At 43.2% G+C, this 15,192-nt stretch overlaps 1 protein-coding gene across 5 annotated transcripts in view; it reads right to left on the bottom strand.

The window, feature by feature from the left end:
* NLN (neurolysin) overlaps positions 1-15,192 on the bottom strand; it is a 61,878-nt gene that overhangs the window by 38,198 nt on the left and 8,488 nt on the right. For 4 of the 5 annotated variants that reach the window (XM_061619422.1, XM_061619393.1, XM_061619402.1 and 1 more), the window contains exons 2-3: positions 8,177-8,433; positions 4,572-4,720 (exon numbers count right to left, since the gene is read on the bottom strand). In XM_061619422.1, coding sequence (XP_061475406.1) covers positions 4,572-4,720; positions 8,177-8,433 — 406 coding nt within the window. The remainder of the gene's footprint in view (positions 1-4,571; positions 4,721-8,176; positions 8,434-15,192) is intronic. The other variant, XM_061619432.1, reaches the window with a different exon arrangement.

The raw sequence follows: 15,192 nt of genomic DNA, 5'->3' as shown, positions 1-15,192 counted from the left end.
ATACAACCACATCTCTAAGCATCAATGTAAGTTACTGGATGATAACAAAGTGAATCTAGGTAAGAGAGAAGTACTGTTATTCAGTGTGCTGTCTGATATGGGATTAGGGATGTTTTAGATGGGATTTCACCACTCTCAAAAATCATGTTCACAGCTTGAGGGTGCTCCTAGAGCTGGCACTATTTTTGGATGATCAACTGACAGCCGTGACTAAGAGTACCCTTCAACAGCTTCAGCTGTTGTGGTAGATGTGCTCTTCTTAGAAAAGGCAGACCTAACCAAAGTAATTCATACTCAAGTAATTTACAGACTTTTCTATTGGGGCAGATCAATCCAAACCCCCAGTCTGCCATGCTGGAGGGAGTATGGATGAAGCAGATGTGTCCCTTATCCACCCAGTTTTGTATGGCTCCACTGCCAAGGAGTGCCCCAATGCACCTTTCCAAATGGTGAGTGGTAGCTATCACCAGCAGAAACCCCTGAAACTCAGTGGGGAGGAGGCAGTTGGACCAGGACAGAATTCCTGATGCCATCACTGATCCAGGCCTTTTCACTGGGTGGGTTCTTTTTCCAATTTTTTTTTTTTGGCAGGGAAGGGAACAGTTTGTTTCCAGGCCTTCACATCTCTAGGCACAGTAAAGAGGCATTTCCCCCACCCCCAACCTTTTGCCTGGCCAGTGAGAGCAGTGGGACCGCAGATGCAGCAGTGGCTATGCTGCTGCATTAAGCCCTGTTTCTCTAGCTACGGAGTTTGGACTGCAACCTAAGACACTCTGTGTGGAGTGTCTTTTCAAAAGTTCTCGAATACTTCAACTGATGCAAAATGCACTGTTGGCTGGAACTGCTTGATTGGGACTTATTGCCAATTTTGTATGTCCTGCATGGGTTGCCTATTTATTTCCAGGCCAAAATCAAAGTGCTGGTTAACAGCCTAGGACCTAAGTAACTTAAAGGGACTATTGCCCGCATTTGCCTCATAGCACACTCCTTTCAACATCAGAGGTCCTGCTCCATGTGCCCTCCCCGAATCAACTGAAATTTGGTGGGCGTCTACCAGGAGCAGGGCCTTTTCCCATTGTGGCATCAACATTGTGGAATGCCCTCCTTAAGGAAGCCCATCAGAACCCTATGGACCTTCAGGTTGATGTCCCCAGTTGGGAATGTTTTTAATTCTGCTTGGTCTGTTTTTTGTATTGATCTTATCCTTATGAGTTTTTGCTTGAATTGTTTTTATTAGATTTGGTTTTATTGTGAATTTTTCTTCCTAGGTTAGTTTAATCTGCTATTTTCTTGTGTAATGTTTGCATGTAAGCACTTAAGAAAAGTGGGGTAAAAATGTTTAAAAGTCAAAAATCAAAATCAAAACAGAATCAATTGGTTCAGTTGCAATCCTTTTATCTCCAAGCCTGTAGCAGCTGTGTAAACTATGGGTCATTTCTTCTTACACCACTCTGTTTAAGGGGCACTATCCCTTCTTGCAGCTTTCTATATTGACAGAGCAGACACATCCTATATCCTCCCTTGTACTATTTTTAAAGTAAAAAAATCACAGGGATGCTGAAAAGCACTGAACATATAGAACAGTTAGCAAGGCCTGGCATTATGAAGGGACCTATGCAAACAGCCAGCAAGTTATCTTCCTTATTCTTATTAAGTTATTCTTCCTTATTACCGAGACCTGGGTGGGTGAGGAGGGAGGAGTTGCTCTTTCCCAGCTTTGCCCACCTGGGTATTCGGTGCAGCACTGTGGTAGATCTGAGGGCCGGGGAGGCGGGGTTGCTGTGGTCTATCGGAGTTTTTTCTCTCTCACCAAGCACCCTGTCCAGTCGGCGACTGGTTTGGAGTGTCTTCATCTTGTGTTGGGCCATGGAGACAGATTGGGAATACTGTTGGTGTACCGCCCACCTTGCTGCCCAACGGCTTCCCTAGCTGAGCTGATGGAGATAGTCTCGGAGGTATTGTTGAGGTCCCCCAGACTGGTGGTACTGGGGGATATCAACATTCATGCCGAGGCTGTCTTGTTCGGGGCGGCTCAGGACTTCATGGCCTCCATGACAACCATGGGGCTGTCTCAAGTTGTTACTGGCCCTACGCATGTATCAGGACATACTCTTGATTTGATCTTCGCCACTGGTCATGGAGATGGTGATCTGAGGGTGGGGTATTTTTCATCTACCCCATTGTCATGGACAGATCACCACTTGCTGAGCTTTAGACTCACGACAGCCCTTTCCCTCTGCAGAGGTGGGGGACCTATTAAGTTGGTCCGCTCCCGGAGGCTTATGGATCCTGTTGCTTTCCAGAGTGCTCTGGGAGTTTTTCCGGCTGATAGTACTGGCGCTCCTGTCGAGGCCATGGTCGACCTGTGGAATACGGAGATGACCCGGGCCATTGACATGATTGCCCCCGTGCGCCCCCTTCGGTGCAGAACTCAAACAGCACCGTGGTATACCCCGGAGCTGAGAGTGATGAAGCAAGAGAGAAGGAGGCTAGAGTGCAGGTGGAGGCGAACTCCTGATGGATGCAGTCATTCTTTGGTGAGTGCCTCCACTAAGGCATATGTAAAAGCGGTTAGGGCGGCAAAAAAGTCTTACTTTGCTGCCACCATTAGATCATCTCTTTGCCGCCCAGCGGAGCTTTTTAGGGTGGTACGTGGGCTCTTACATTCTGCCCCTCATGATACTAAAGAAACATCAGAAGCCCGCTGCAACGAATTTGCGGAGCACTTCCAAGACAAGATTGCTTGCATCCGTCGGGATTTAGACTCTGATGTTATTACAGATGATTCCATTGGAGTGTCCAGAGCGCGATCTTGTCCTTTATTGTTGGATGAATTTCAGTTGGTGCAGCTTGAGGAAGTGGACAAGGTGCTTGGAATGGTGCGGGCGACCACGTCCGCCCTGGATCCTTGCCCATCTTGGCTGGTGAAGGCCGGCAGGGCTGTAACCACCGGCTGGGCCAAAGAGGTGATAAATGCCTCCTTGAGAGAGGGAGTAGTCCCTGGTAGTCTCAAGGAGGCAGTAGTGAGACCTCTTTTGAAGAAACCTTCTTTGGACCCAGATGTTCTGAACAACTACAGGCCGGTGGCGAATGTCCCTTTCTTGGGCAAGGTCTTGGAATGGGTGGTCGCCGGCCAGCTCCAGGCGCTTTTGGATGAAACCGATTATCTGGATCTGTTTCAATCCGGTTTTAGGCCCGGTTTTGGTACCGAAACAGCCTTGGTCGCCCTGTATGATGACCTTTGTTGGGAGAGGGACAGGGGGAGTGTGACTCTGTTGATTCGCCTTGATCTCTCAGCGGCGTTTGATACCATCGACCATGGTATCCTTCTGGGGAGGCTCGCGGAGTTGGGAATTGGGGGCACTGCTTGGCAGTGGCTCCGCTCCTACTTAGCGGATCGTCGCCAGAAGGTAGTGCTTGGGAAACACTGCTCGACACCCTGGACTCTCCATTGTGGAGTCCCTCAGGGGTCGGTCTTGTCCCCCATGCTTTTTAACATCTACATGCAGCCTCTGGGTGTGGTCATCAGGAGTTTTGGAGTGCGTTGCCATCAGTACGCTGATGACACGCAACTCTACTTCTCCTTTTCACCTTCTTCAGGTGAGGCTGTTGATGTGCTGAACCGTTGCCTGACCGCGATAATGGACTGGATGAGAGCTAATAAACTGAAACTCAATCCAGACAAGACCGAGACACTGTTGGTGAGCTCTTTACCTGCCCAGATGGTGGATGTTCAGCCTGTTCTAGATGGGGTTACACTCCCCTTGAAGGAACAGGTTCGTAGTTTGGGGGTCCTTTTTGACCCTTCCTTGTCGCTTGAGGCTCAAGTGGCCTCGGTGGCGCGGAATGCGTTTTACCATCTTCGCTTAGTAGCCCAACTACGCCCCTATCTGGACAGTGACGATCTCACCTCTGTTGTTCACGCTCTGGTAACTTCTAGATTGGACTACTGTAATGCGCTCTACGTAGGGCTGCCCTTGAAGACCGTTCGGAAACTTCAGCTAGTGCAAAATGCGGCAGCCAGGTTGTTGACGGGGACCCATTGGTCCGCGCATATAACACCTGTCCTGGCCCGTTTGCACTGGCTACCTATTCATTTCCGAGCCAGATTCAAGGTGCTGGTTTTGACCTATAAAGCCTTATACGGTGTGGGACCGCAATATCTGATGGAACGCCTCTCCCGGTATGAACCTACCCGTTCACTTTGTTCAGTATCTAAGGCCCTCCTCCGGGTACCAACCCATCAGGATGCCCGGAGGATTGTTATTAGATCCAGGGCCTTTTCTGTGGTGTCCCCTGAACTATGGAACAGCTTACCTGAGGAGATACGCCTGGCGCCTACGGTGCTTTCTTTTAGGCGCCAGGTTAAGACCTGGTTATACTCCCAGGCATTTTAACGTTCATGTTTTATATTTAATGTTTTTATTCTACTTTGTTGTGATTTTGTATGTTTTATTGTAACTTTGTATTTTAACTCTGCTGTTCACCACCCAGAGAGCTATTCGCTATGGGCCGTCTATAAATAAAATAAAATAAAATAAATAAATAAATAAATAAATAAATTCTTTTACCTGGAAATGGACAACTCTTTGGAATACATCCTTTCTCATGCTCATCTCAACATCAAAATGAGAAAGCGTTTTATCAGCTTCTGTGCTTGCTGCACGTACATCTTTATCAGGTGAGACATGCTGTGGGAAATCCAACATGCTTCTTTCCACTAATAGAAGACAAAAAAAAAATTACAGTGGATAACAACAGTATTCAATACTAGTTAGTTCATCTTTAGCCATGTGGAAGGAGAAACTTTCCCAATAAATTGTTACTAGTTAGAAATTTTGTTTGAGCTTTTTGTGGGATGTCAAGCAAAGATGAGGCCAAGTTGGGTTACAAAGTTGTAATAAACTATGGTAGGTAGGAAGTGATAATTATAATAACAAGAACAATAAATAGCAATGATTTTAAAAAGTATTTATTTTCTAAAAATGCCCGATAAGAGAAGCAATACAGGTTAGTTATGCTATATATGCATAAACTTAAATTTGTGGTATTAGAATAACACCATCAAAATTGTAATAAAAAGGATAGTTGAACAGTCTTCTTGGACCCACAGCAATATTAGATGGCTTGTTATAAATATCCTAAAGTCAACAAAACCAAGACATTTAGCCTTCACATTTCCCCCCCTGTTACTATTACCAATGAGCGTTTTCCCCCTTTTGCTGAGCCACCAGCTAATTAAGAACAATAGGAAAGGGAAATGTTTCCTGCACTCGTTGGTAGTTATTTCCAAGCAGCATGCATGAAGCAGGCAATTTACTTAATGCACACATGATATAAACATCTACATTATTACCACATTAGCAACCTTCCCTTGTTCCAGGAGTTCACAGCAGCATACATTGAGTTACTCCACTTTTTATCATAAGATTACACTGAGAGATGGTGTCTTTGGTCTGGTGTCTTTGTTAATTTGATAGCTGTAGACATTTTGAATAGTCAAGGACAGCTTGTTCAAAGCTCTAAATCCTTGTTATGCCACCACACTATGCAAATGTGGCGTGCATGGGAAGATGCATCCTTGCAACAGATTCAAGCCTTTTTGAGTGACAGTTCCATTAAAAAAAAGGCTTACAACATTTTCTCCAACTGTTCTTAGCTTATGGGGTGGATCCATCACTCAATAATGTTATCTATTCTGTCTTCCTTGATGCCATTCAAAATACACTGTGGGGTGGGCTTAACCGTATGAACTAAGTGCTTACCTTTTAGTGTCTAGCTACATGGTAAGTCTAGGTTTACAACATTCTTGCAATGTTAAGAAATCTACAAAAGCATGAAAGTGTAACACCTGTTTTATTATGTGGCTATGGCCAACATTATTTTTTAAAGCTGATACCACACGGTTAGTAGCCTTCAGTTTTCACCTTATGAATATTATAATCTCCTTCTCCAATTTTATTTTGAGTTCTCACTACTGTTCCTTCACATCTTCCAGTTCCTAACTGTCATAATCTCTCTTTCCTTCCTTACAGAAGTTTTTATTCTGCATTCCAGACCTCTCTCTCTCTGTCACTTTCCTTCATTCACCCTTAATGTAGTTGTCTAGGAGACCTGTCCTTGCTGGTTGCAATCGTGTCTTCAGCAGTGCACAGGTTTGCAGCCTATTTCAGAAAGCAAGTGTTTCTGGACAGGTACACATATGTCAACAGCTTGTTGGGTTTGAGCTGGTTAATTCCTTTTATCCCCTGGTAAGTCCAGAAGAATATCTCATGGAGGTTTTTATAGAGTTGCCCATAGAAGCATACATAAGAGGTGGTGAGACTGCTCACTGGGGCAGAGTATCACCAACATGTCACCCCACTGCTGAAAGATTTGCACTGGCTGCCCATTGGCTACCAGGCAAGTTTAAGGTTCTAGTTTTGGTGTACAAAGCCCTATACAGCTTGGGACCAGGATACCTGAAAGACCGTCTTATCCCTTATATACCCAGGCGATCACTGTGCTCTGCAGGTGAGGGCCTCCTGCAGATACCATCTTATCAGGAGGTCCGTTCCGCACAACATAGGAAATGGACCTTTAGTGTGGCAGCACCTACCCTGTGGAATTCCCTCCCCGTAAATATTAGACAGGCGCCATTTCTGTTATCTTTTCGGCACATATTGAAGACTTTCCTCTTTCTACAAGCCTTTTGAGACCTATCCCAGTCTGCATGTGTGTTGGAATTGCCTTTTAATATGTTCTTAAACTTTCTTTTTTAAACTGTTTTTAATCTTAGAAGATGTTTTGATAGCTTTTTTTAAAGTAACATTTTTTGAAGATGTTTTGTTTTAATGTGTTTTAAAGTTTGTTTTTATGATGTTTTAATGTTTTTAATGCTTTTGTTTGCTACCCTGGGCTCCTGCTGGGAGGAAGGGCTGTACAAAAGGGAGAAAGCCCGCTACATTTCACGAGTGCTTTGCCTGGTTGAAGACTGATGTTCACTGCTGATCCACACACCAAAGGTGAGGTAAGTGCATTACTTACTGTATTTGAGAGAGTAATGTATGACATGCTCTGTTATGAATTATAACATTTGATGTGAATCCCCTGCAAGGTGATATGTATGAGCATAGATTGTAATCCTCTGGCTATGGCCACTGATAGCATTTTTTGAAGATGATTATGTATAAGAAATAAATAGCATAATACTGACATAAGTAATCTGGATAGCCAATGGGCAAAGAGGAGCTGTAAGAACCCTCAGTCCTCTGTGTTCACAAGAAAGAGGCCATTCAGCTAATTATAGCCCTAAATCCAAGTGAAAAAAAGGCTCTACACTTAAATTATGCTAATTGTGGAAATATATTAAATATGTTATAAATGACTACTACTATTACCTCTTGGTAGTTCCATCATCCTCAGAAGTTTGGGGATGGTGGTGGCTCAGGAGGGGGCATTCTCTGTGGCAGCCCCTAGATGGTGGAATTCCCTCCCCGCAGAGGTGCATTGTACACCTTTTGTGATATACTAAAGATGCACCTCTTCACTCTGGCTTTTGATACTTGAGAGATAATATTTTCCACTCTAGTTGTGAATATAATTGTTTTTAACTGTTTTTAATAATGTATTTGATATTGTTGTGACCCACCCCAGGACCTACTTGTGAGGAGTGGACAATTTATTATTATTATTATTTACAAACTTACAAGAACTGGAGGCAAGCCCTGAGGTGACAAAAGGCCCAGGGGAGAAAGGGATATGAAGGCTGCATATGTAGTCAACATAAATTAGGAACTGTGGACACCTTGCCCAATAACCTACCTCAGCTTCTTGAGACTTCACCTAGCAACACCTGCATTTTCAAACTGATCTCTGTACCCATAAGACAGGATGAGATTATTTAGACCAAGTTCTACAAATAAATAAATATTGTTTTCTTGGCTGATTTTATATGTATACAAAACCCTGAACAACAAGTTTTCTACCTAAACCACACCATTTGAAGTAATCAAAAGACCACATAGCTGAAAATTCATTCCAGACTATGCAACATATAATGGTACTGCTATTATATTTAGTTATAAGCATCTGTACTTAAGAATTGTATTTTGCAAGTTTAGCCTCTTCCCATTGATATTTTAATTCTTCCCTTCTGGTAAAATTTGATACTGATATTGTATCCTGTCATAGTTACCTGAATACTCCACTTCTATATCTGCTAAAGCCTGCACAGTGTTCTTATAAGTGAGCTTTTCCATATCAAGCATCCCAACGCTGTCATAGACATGCTTTGTTTTCTTGATAAGCTCTTCTGTCCTTGCTCTAATCTGCTCCGGCGGCAAATCCCATTTCAAGAAGTTTTGGTCTGCTGCACTATAGGTAGAGGCCTTGACAAGTGAAGTAATCTCTGTTCCCAATGTCATTCTGAGTAAAATTCTTGGGCAACCAGCTCTGCAATTAAAAATAAACAAATTGCAAAGTAATAATGTAAGAGGCACAAGAAACAATACAGTCAAAGGGTGAACTGGAAGTTAACAGATGTGCTTGTGCAGATTTAACTATTAAGATGCAAGATTATAGAGTTTGTATACATCTGAAATATTTTGATAACGATGGGGGTAGGGCTAGCCTTGGAGGCAAATGGAGGCATAACTGTCTCGCTCTGCTTACTATGGGTTGACTATAAGTGATAATCAGTAGCTGAATTAGGCACCTAGAGGCTATCTCCACTCCATCTCAAGAGCTATGCACCAAGGATCGAGAAGGACTCAAATGAAGTTCCCTCGACTGGACAACACTGAGGAAATTGGCAGTGACAGGCCGGAGCTGTCAGAGATTATACTGGCCTAGACAAAATGGTGAGGGAGGGTGCAAAAAACAGCAGGGGTGCGAAATTGACAAATGTCAACTGGGGAGATGCTGAAACTGACGTCCTCATCTCTAAAGTAAGGAATGAGTTACCAGCGGACTGGTTTTTACCCCTCCGACCTCTGGAAACTAAATTAGAAGCAGTTACAAATAATATTGCTGAAGTGGCTAGTGTGGCGAATGAGGCCGTAACAATACAGCAAGGCACACAGGGCGAACTAGGATTTATTAAAATGGCGGTTTCTGACATAGAGCTTAAACAAGAATAATGGACCGTGATTGCAGGCGAAATTTCTGAGCTCGAGGGATCCCAGAGTGGGAAGAAGGGGGAAATATGATCTCCTTTCTGATTGCCTGGATCAATGAGCTGAATTTGGGAGTAGCGATAAGCGCAATTGATATAGAAAGGGCACATACGCAGGACAAAGAAGCTGCTTGAATGATCAGCCCAGAGATATAGCTCTGAGTGCTTTAGTGTGAAAGATACCATCTTTAGGTAGAATCCAATGAGCATGTCCGTCTCCGCTGCCCCTACTATCGTGACCTAAGAAACAAACTAATCCTACCTATTTTATCACCTTTTCCAGGTAGAACCCAATCATTCTACTTAGATTATCTATTAGGTGACCATCTATCGGATGTGACCTTTGCAGTTGCTAAATATACCGCAGCTACCATTTATTATAGGAAAACGATTAAAATCAACCCAGAGGCAACATAATTTATCAATAGATGTTAACGGTTTTAACTATTTTATTGACAGGGCTCAATATCAGATTGTTTGGTATTACCCGATTAAATTTTATATGTATAGTACTGTATTGTATTGTCTAATGTTTGAGAGGTCTATTGACCGTAACAATAAATTCATTCATTCATTCATTCATTCATTCATCTTTAAAGCACTCAGAAACCTTAGAGAACTGAAATACGGGGAAACTTGAGCAGAAGTATATCAGGATATCTGTCCGGAGACTTTAAGGAGATGTTCCTTATCCAAGCCCTATACGGCCTCTCTCAAAGAAGCAGGCTTTAACTATAGATGGGGATTCCCTTTCAAGTCGATTGTACCATCAAGGGAAAAAACCCATATTGCAAGTGACAAAAAGCAGGAAGAGCTGATCCTTCAAGAGCTGGGTATCCAGCCACCTGAGGACCCCTACTCCCAAAATGGAGGAATCCAGAGAGGGAGTAACAACTCTCAATGGGCCAAAAAGCAACCTAAACATGATAAAAGAAGGAACCTGGCATGAAAAGCATCATACAGAGCAGGCTGCTGTTTATACTTATAATGGCACAGTTGTTGTTAAGTGCCTTAAGGTCGACCACGACTTATGACAACCTTATGAATCAGTGACCTCCAATAGCATCTGTCGTGAACCACCCTGTTCAGATCTTGTAAGTTCAGGTCTGTGGCTTCCTTGATGGAATCAATCCATCTCTTGTCTGGCCTTCCTCTTTTTCTACTCCCTTCTGTTTTCCCCAGCGTTATTGTATTTTCTAGTGAATCATGTCTTCTCATTATGTGTCCAAAGTATGATAACCTCAGTTTCATCATTTTAGTTTCTAGTGACAGTTCTGGCTTAATTTGTTCTAACACCTAATTATTTGTCTTTTTCGCAGTCCGTGGTATACGCAAAGCTCTCCTCCAACACCACATTTCAAATGAGTTGATTTTTCTCTTATCCGCTTTTTTCACTGTCCAACTTTCACATCCATACATAGAGATCGGGAATACCATGGTCTGAATGATCCTGACTTTAGTGTTCAGTGATACATTAACCCATAGAGAGAGAACTAAATTTGAATACAACAGTTGTTCAGATAGCCCCCATATCTGATATGACTCTAGGCAGTTTCTCAAGAACCCCTGAGGCACCTGGGCTTATTCTGGGCTTCCTCATGCTTGGACTTCAGTTAACCAGTTTTACTACTGGTTGTTTTACTACTGGTTGGAAAACCCGTTGTTTTTCCTGTTTGAGACACAAGTAGAGAGGGAAGCACACATTCTTCTTTACACAAGATGGCTGTTTGACACTCAGATCCATACCCATGGTGGCAATTATCAGTGTCAAGATGCATTATATAGATGGCTTAAGGATTGTAACCCTCAATGTATGAGGGCTAACTTGAGTAGAGGCAACCCTGAGAAGACTATGCCCTGACATCATGATGGTCCGAGAAACACATCAGTGTAAAAACTCCTCACAGAGATTATGGAAAGGATCTTGGATTGGGGATCAGTATGTCACCCCCAGAACATCTAAATTGAGCGGAGTAGCTATATTAATGACAAGATCACACACAGTCATAATCAATGACACACTCGCTGACCCAGGAGGAGATATCTTTTTCTAAAACACTCCTACAAAGGTCAATACACAACCTTTGGAAACCTCTACATGCCCAATTCAGGCCTGGATGCCTTTTTAACATCTGCGTTGAAGACCCTTCAATCATTCAACCAAGGCTCTATCATCCTGGGAGGTGACCTTAACCTCTGTTTAAATAGCAACCTAGATCGCAGTGGAAGGAGGCCAATGCACACTCCACAAGAGACAACGCTGCCAACACTGGTATGAGACCATAATCTACTGCATGCATGGAGAGAACACCACCCCGATGAGGGGGATTACACTTTGCCCCCAGGTACAAATCTCATTCATGCATCAATTACTTCCTGATTTCAAAGGACTTGTGGGCCAAAGTAGGACAAGTGGAAATTGGATCTATCACTGTATAGGACTGTTTAGGAACACAGGATCTACAAAAACATACAGGTGCTTGCAAAAAGCCAGTGCAGAGCTAGAAAAGCTAGAGTCTGGAAGGATTTGCATGGTCCTTGCACACTGAAGAACAAATACTATGAGCGTGGAAACAAATACTCGAGACTACTAGCACATGTGCTTAAACAGAAACGTTCTAGGAATCTAATTCTGGGGATCCACTCAGCTGACGGCTTACTGAATTGTGAAGCCAAGGACACATGTACTATGTCTGCAGAGTTTTACACTTCTCTGTACATGATGGACCATCCAGATCCTTCAGCCATTGATGAGTACTTTGCAGACTTGAAGCTAAAGCTGCTCTCTGAAGGGCACAGGACATTTCGGACTGCCCTCTAACTGAAGATGAGGTCAGCAATGCTATTAAACGTCTCAAGCGAGGTAAAGCCCCGGGTCCTGATGGATTCACAAAAGAATTCTGTAAGTCATTCCCGTTCCAAGTCACACCACAGCTGACGGCTTTGTTTATTGACATTTTGGGTGGCGGCGGCAGGGATTCCATCTTCGGGAAATTCTCAAAATTTGTAGTCCTGCACAAGTGGGGTCATATAGACCCATTGCCCTAATCAATAATGATGCCAAATTATTAACAAGAGTAATGGTACAGCGATTAAATGCTTTTATCGGGAACTATATTGCAATGGACCAGACAGGTTTCATACCTAATCAGAATACTGCAGATTCGACAGGGTGGAATGGATCTTCCTACATAAAGTGCTAGATAAGTTGGACTTTGGGCAGCAATTTTCACACTTAATATGACAACTCTACACAGCGTCAGAAGCATCATTGCAGATAAATGGTCTTGCGTCCTCCACAATCACACTCATTAGAGGGACAAAACAAGAATGTCCCTTGTCACCTATACTATTTGCTATTGTTATAGAGGTGTTGGCATGTAAAATCAGACATTAGTCTAAGATTGTGGGAGTGGAGGTTGGTGGGCGGGTTGTTCACGCTCTGGTAACTTCAAGATTGGATTACTGTAATGCGCTCTACGTAGGGCTGCCCCTGAAGACAATTCGGAAGCTTCAGCTGGTGCAGAACGCAGCTGCCAGGCTACTGACGAGGACCAGTCGGTCTTCGCATATAACACCTGTCTTGGCGCGCCTGCACTGGCTTCCTATTTGCTTCCGGGCGAGAGTCAAGGTGCTGGTTCTTACCTATAAAGCCTTACACGGCGTGGGACCTCAATACCTTGTGGAACGCCTCTCTCGATACGAACCTACCCGTTCACTTCGTTCAGAATCTAAGGCCCTCCTCCGGGTACCAACCCATCGGGAAGCCTGGAGGGTGGTTACTAGATCTAGGGCCTTTTCTGTGGTGGCCCGAGTTGTGGAACAGCCTCCCCGAAGAGGTATGCCTGGCGCCTACACTTTTATCTTTTCGGCGCCAGGTAAAGACCTTTTTATGCTCCCAGGCATTTTAATTTTCTTAACCATTTTAATCTTTTAATCCGTATTTTTAATTTTTGTCGTATTGTGTTTTTGTAGTGTTTTTTGTTGTTTGTTTGTATATGTTTTTATGATTTTTATTATGATATATTGTATTTTATCTTGTTTGTTCACCGCCCTGAGAGCTATTCTGCTAAGGGCGGTATATAAACTGAAATAATAAATAATAATAATAAATAAATAATAAACATAAAATTAACCTGTTTGCAGATGACATGCTCCTGATGCTGAGTAGACCTAAGGAAGCCTTGGAACCATTGAAAATTACATTGACAGATTTTCACACCATGGCAGGTCTGGAGATAAATTATTCAAAATCTGTAGTCTTTCTACTTAACCTTGCTGCCTCAGAAAATGAGTGGCTATTATCTGCTTTAGGACTTATGCCATGCTATGGTGGGTTTCGGTACTTGGGAGTTATTATAGCACAAGATATCAACCAACTCAGAAGGCGGAATTTTGGGCATCTTCATGGCTAGCACCTTAGCTGGTTAGGTCGGGTGGCGGACATGAAGATGTCCATACTCCCAAAATTCCTCTATTTATTCCTCTCCTAATTACCATTCCAGCCAAATCGTTTACTAAATGGCAGTTACTTCTGAATTCTTTTATCAATAATGGCAAACACAGCAGAATTGGCTCTTCTACCTTTTACAGACCCTGATGGAAAGGTGGATTAGGTGCTCCAAACTTAAAACTATACTCAGATGCATTTCATTTGAAGCAACTAATATAAATCATAGTGGGAACAATGGATATTCCTTGGGCTCTTATTGAGGTACATTAGTCAAATCTTCACTTGAGAGCGATTCCTTTTTTAATGATCTCATGGGCCTAGATCCGCACTGTCCCCAACCCATTTACACAAGCCACCTTCAAGGTTTGGAAGAGATGGCAGGGCACATTTGTCCCACTAGAATGCCCCTCCTCCTATTCCTACCGCACAAAGACTTCTACCACCCAGACAAATTAACACAATGTAAACAATGGGAGGGCACGGGTTTATACAGAATCAGGTACCTCTTTGAAAAGGGACAGCCCATTTCAGATGCTGTGTTATCAAATTTAACTGGATTCAGATGTTACAGGTGTGTACCTTTGCAAGCAAGATGGGCAGACGAAGGTCCTATCCACGATCAGTGACGTATTTTGAGCATTTATGTGCTCAAATCAAACCTAATCTGAAGGGGGTGGCCTCCATGATTTACAAGCTAATGATCAATAAAGAAATGGGAGGCTCAGAGAGCTTAAGATTGGCTTGTCATGGGGAGAGATTGGGAGGAAACCCGCTTTGAAGACCATCTCAGCACGAATACAAGAAGTCACATTAAAGGTATTGTTTCACTGGCCCTGGACCCTGGTAAATTTGGCACCACAGTGCTGGTGAGGGTGTGAGAGCAGAGGCACATTTGTCCACTTATGGTGGGAGTGTGAGGTGGTGCAGCAGTTCTGGATATGGGTTTTTGGTCAAATCTCTTGCATCACTTCTCAACAGTTAAGTCTAGATCCTCTGCTGACCCTCCTGACAATGGAAAGTACGGTGAATTGGGTTATACACCATAAAGCGTTGTTGTCCTTACTAATGATGGCAGCCTGCCTTGAAATTGCCAGTAAATGGAAGGTGGAGGTTAGCCTCTCTAAGGAAGATTGGTGATCCAAAGTGTGGGACATCTGAACATCTCACATACCATAGGCAAGTGGTATATGGCATTGCAAAACAAGGTAAGTTTGATCAGATTTGGTTTCCTTTTATGAGCTATGTCCACAATAATTCCTCGACAATAGGTCCTCCACCCTCCCACACAGGTCTATGGAGAGGGCATTTCTTCTAGTATGGCTATTGTCATCACATGCTTGGGTATGTAACTAGAAGGTGCGTTCTCTATTTATAAGCTGTTGATATCACTTGTGTCTGTAAGTTAGAAAAATTCAATAAAATATATTCTAAAAAATAAAAATATTTTGATAAGGACTAGGATACAGGACAAGAAAAAAAGAAGCATGCGCGAAGGAATGTATGATCAGATGAACCCTATGGTTGAAAGGCAGGAGAGTTATTGTGACAAGCCCTCTATATTCTGATGTACCTCAACAATGCCACC

Source organism: Rhineura floridana, chromosome 1, assembly GCF_030035675.1.
Source record: "Rhineura floridana isolate rRhiFlo1 chromosome 1, rRhiFlo1.hap2, whole genome shotgun sequence".
NCBI classification, from domain to species: domain Eukaryota; kingdom Metazoa; phylum Chordata; class Lepidosauria; order Squamata; family Rhineuridae; genus Rhineura; species Rhineura floridana.
The sequence above is the reverse complement of the archived record's forward strand: the minus strand, read 5'-3'. Positions and strand labels throughout refer to the sequence as shown.